At 34.9% G+C, this 2,998-nt stretch overlaps 1 protein-coding gene and 1 long non-coding RNA gene across 2 annotated transcripts; both read left to right on the top strand.

The window, feature by feature from the left end:
- The first annotated feature begins 6 nt into the window (after positions 1-6).
- On the top strand, positions 7-2,975 carry LOC109581881 (WD repeat-containing protein 63-like). Its single transcript, XM_019996354.1, has 4 exons — positions 7-66; positions 1,636-1,762; positions 2,280-2,504; positions 2,857-2,975. The coding sequence occupies exons 2-4, from the start codon at positions 1,655-1,657 to the stop codon at positions 2,935-2,937; spliced, it is 414 nt and encodes a 137-aa protein (XP_019851913.1). The 5' UTR covers positions 7-66; positions 1,636-1,654; the 3' UTR covers positions 2,938-2,975.
- On the top strand, positions 110-591 carry LOC109581882 (uncharacterized). The gene is made up of 2 exons (XR_002184809.1): positions 110-331; positions 391-591. It is a non-coding gene; the product is annotated as an uncharacterized LOC109581882 (long non-coding RNA).
- Positions 2,976-2,998: the final 23 nt, after the last annotated feature.

Below are 2,998 nucleotides of genomic sequence, written 5' to 3'. Positions count from 1 at the left end.
GACCCTTCAGTTTGTTCCTAATGTTTCTAACTATTGCTCTCAACTGGTCACTAGTGGACTGGATGGGTAAGACCATAGATATTAGAGTAAATGAAAGGAATTGGAAACTTCCGTTGCGTGGGCGGATTATTTCATTAAGATTATTAGGTTGCCTAGCAACATAGGCAAGTTACCCTTCCCGGGCCTTTTCCTTCACTGTTCGGCGTCCTATTTCAACTCATAACTCTAAAGTGACTTGTGATCGTCCTCTACAATGATAATTAAAGGCATTGCAGATACCTCCCTTACAGTCTGTCTAATTTTTGAAGTAAAGTAATATTGATAACTATGGGTAAAGTTTGATTTAGTGACCTGATACCTTCAATATTGTGGTTTTGTACCCTTTTTTAGAATACAAAAGAAGTAATAACAGAATTAACTATTACCAACTATTCTATACATTATTATGGAGGGCACGCAACATAAATGACTCCGATGACAGATTTGGTGACTGATTTATAATCAATTCAAGGTTTTTGCAAAGACCTTCGTTTTGTACCTTTTTCTTTACAGTTCAATGATTGGCACATTTAAATGTGATATGAAAGCAAAGCTTGATGTACACTTGAGGGCACGCACATACTTTAATGTATGTGACATAAACACAATTTGAGAAAAACCATTATGAAGTTGCACTATTTCATAATGTTTGATAATTTTCTTAATAAATCATATTGTAAAATTGAAAAAATTCCTATAAATAGAGAAATTATCATGGTATGGGTAACTAGCATTTCCTGCCGCGAACGGAAGTTTCCTATCCCTTTCATTTACTCTAATATCTATGGTAAGACCATAGATATTAGAGTAAATGAAAGGGATAGGAAACTTCCGTTCCTGGGAAATCAAGCTATTTACCCTAGAAAGCGGAGGAATCCGGATACTAGTATACTCTAGCTGTTATTTTCCATCACCACAATGGGCGACTAGCCTGACTAGGCCATAATTCGTCCCTTGTAATAGCAAAAGTATGCTTCACAAAGACAAGATAATGGGCGGAAGACCCAGAATAACTCATCTAGTCTGTATCTGAAGTCTCTTTAGTCATTACTCGTTCAAGCAGTGAGATAATGGTACCCAACTAAACGCGGAAAGTTTACTTGTTTTTGAGCATAAAATGTCGAGAAAACAAGCTTTTGGAATTATTAAAGTTGGAAGACCTAAAGAAAAGAATTCTTTAATAGGGGCTTGCTTTAAATCTTTCATTTATAATATTGCTTTTGAGATAATGGGGACCAAAGAACAAACTAGTACTTTTTTAACTTTTAATCGCTAATAAATGCAATAGAAGAGCGTAAATCTTGCTATTTTTGGCTACAGCATGATAGTGGTATAACAGCTGATTTCTTTGAAGTATCATATGGCACTGCAATCATTACTATGCGAGTGCTATAGGTGAAAATCAGTGCTGCAGAGATGGAGAGAGCAAGTCTGGCCAGGGGTAACTAGCTTAAGTTGCTAGGCAACCTAATAATCTCAATGGAATATCCACCCACGCAACGGAAGTTTCCTATCCCTTTCATTTACTCTAATATCTATGGTAAGACCCTCTTATGATAACCACACCCACTTTACTTGTATCTCCATGGTAACCAGTAACGTCCTTTTTTGGGACATGAGACCCCTAAGCAGCAAGAAGTACACTCAGAATAAGTCCCAACCAACCAGTGACCCTGACTCACCCTATCACTACTTGCACTTGATATGGAAACCATTTTATAAGGTAATGGGAACACATGATCCTCTACATGTATTGTACATGTACATGTGTATGTACACACAGCATGTACATGTACATGTATACATGTACACACAGCATATGCATAATCATAATGTATGTCATATACTGTACATACATGTATATGTACATGTATACACAATGTACAAGATTTTTTAAAAATATGGCTAAAGTTCATGGACTACAGTACATGCGTGCATGGTAAATTGCTATGATAGAATTCTCAAAATATTTTCATTTATTAAGTTACAAAGACTTATAAATTTTATCAATGTGTGCATGCTTGCCTGCTATGTTAATAGGCTCTGAAAATTTCATTTTTCATCTATTCATGTGTCTTTTATACATGCACATGTACATTAATTTTCATTTTAGTATACATATACTTACAAAATGTACTTTACAGACAGTTTAATTTATTATTGTAAAGTCATTATACATTAATAATTATTAGATTACAACAGAGGTGTATTTATTGATTATTATTATTATCAATTGATAGGTTCCATTACCAAGGTCTAGTAACCCCGGCTCATTCACAATCACTTCTCTGAGTATAAAGGAGAGACTAGGACCACGGGCTACCAAGCAGCAGGCACAGACTCATGATAGAGGAGGGGGAGAGGAAGGGACAGGCTCATCAGCTCCTCTTCCTTACCAACTATCAATCAATACTGCTGGACTACCTCTTGATGATACCTCACCACATTTCTGCATTGGGTCTGAAGTATGTGGTACTGTTTTCAATAATGTAACAGTCACGTATACACATGCACATGTATACATGTACTTGTACATGGAATTGTCTTAGTAAAAATTACCACAAGTACATGTACATATGCAGTATGTATAGCTTTATGTGTGATGTTTTTTTTTATTTCCGAGTCATAAAAAATTTTGGTGGGATCAAAAAACAAAAAAATTAATTTTGCAATAAGGAAATTTATCCTGACTCTAGTAAAATGAATGTCAAGATTTTAATTTGCTTTAACAATTCACAAAGTTAAATTTTTACACTCTATGTACATGTACAATTCTCTACCGTGTGTACATGTTTTATATTTTAATTTTATTGTTAGGATGGAGAGCTAGTTTTTGTCAATTGGTTGCCAAGGAAGGATCCTGAGAGTGGAAAGATAGCATGTGAGTCACAATATTAATACAATGACAGTATCTCATTACTGTCACAATATTAATACAATGACAGTATCTCATTACTGT

This window comes from Amphimedon queenslandica, unplaced genomic scaffold (genome assembly GCF_000090795.2).
Source record: "Amphimedon queenslandica unplaced genomic scaffold, v1.1 AMPQUscaffold_13412, whole genome shotgun sequence".
Taxonomy (NCBI): domain Eukaryota; kingdom Metazoa; phylum Porifera; class Demospongiae; order Haplosclerida; family Niphatidae; genus Amphimedon; species Amphimedon queenslandica.
The sequence above is the reverse complement of the archived record's forward strand: the minus strand, read 5'-3'. Positions and strand labels throughout refer to the sequence as shown.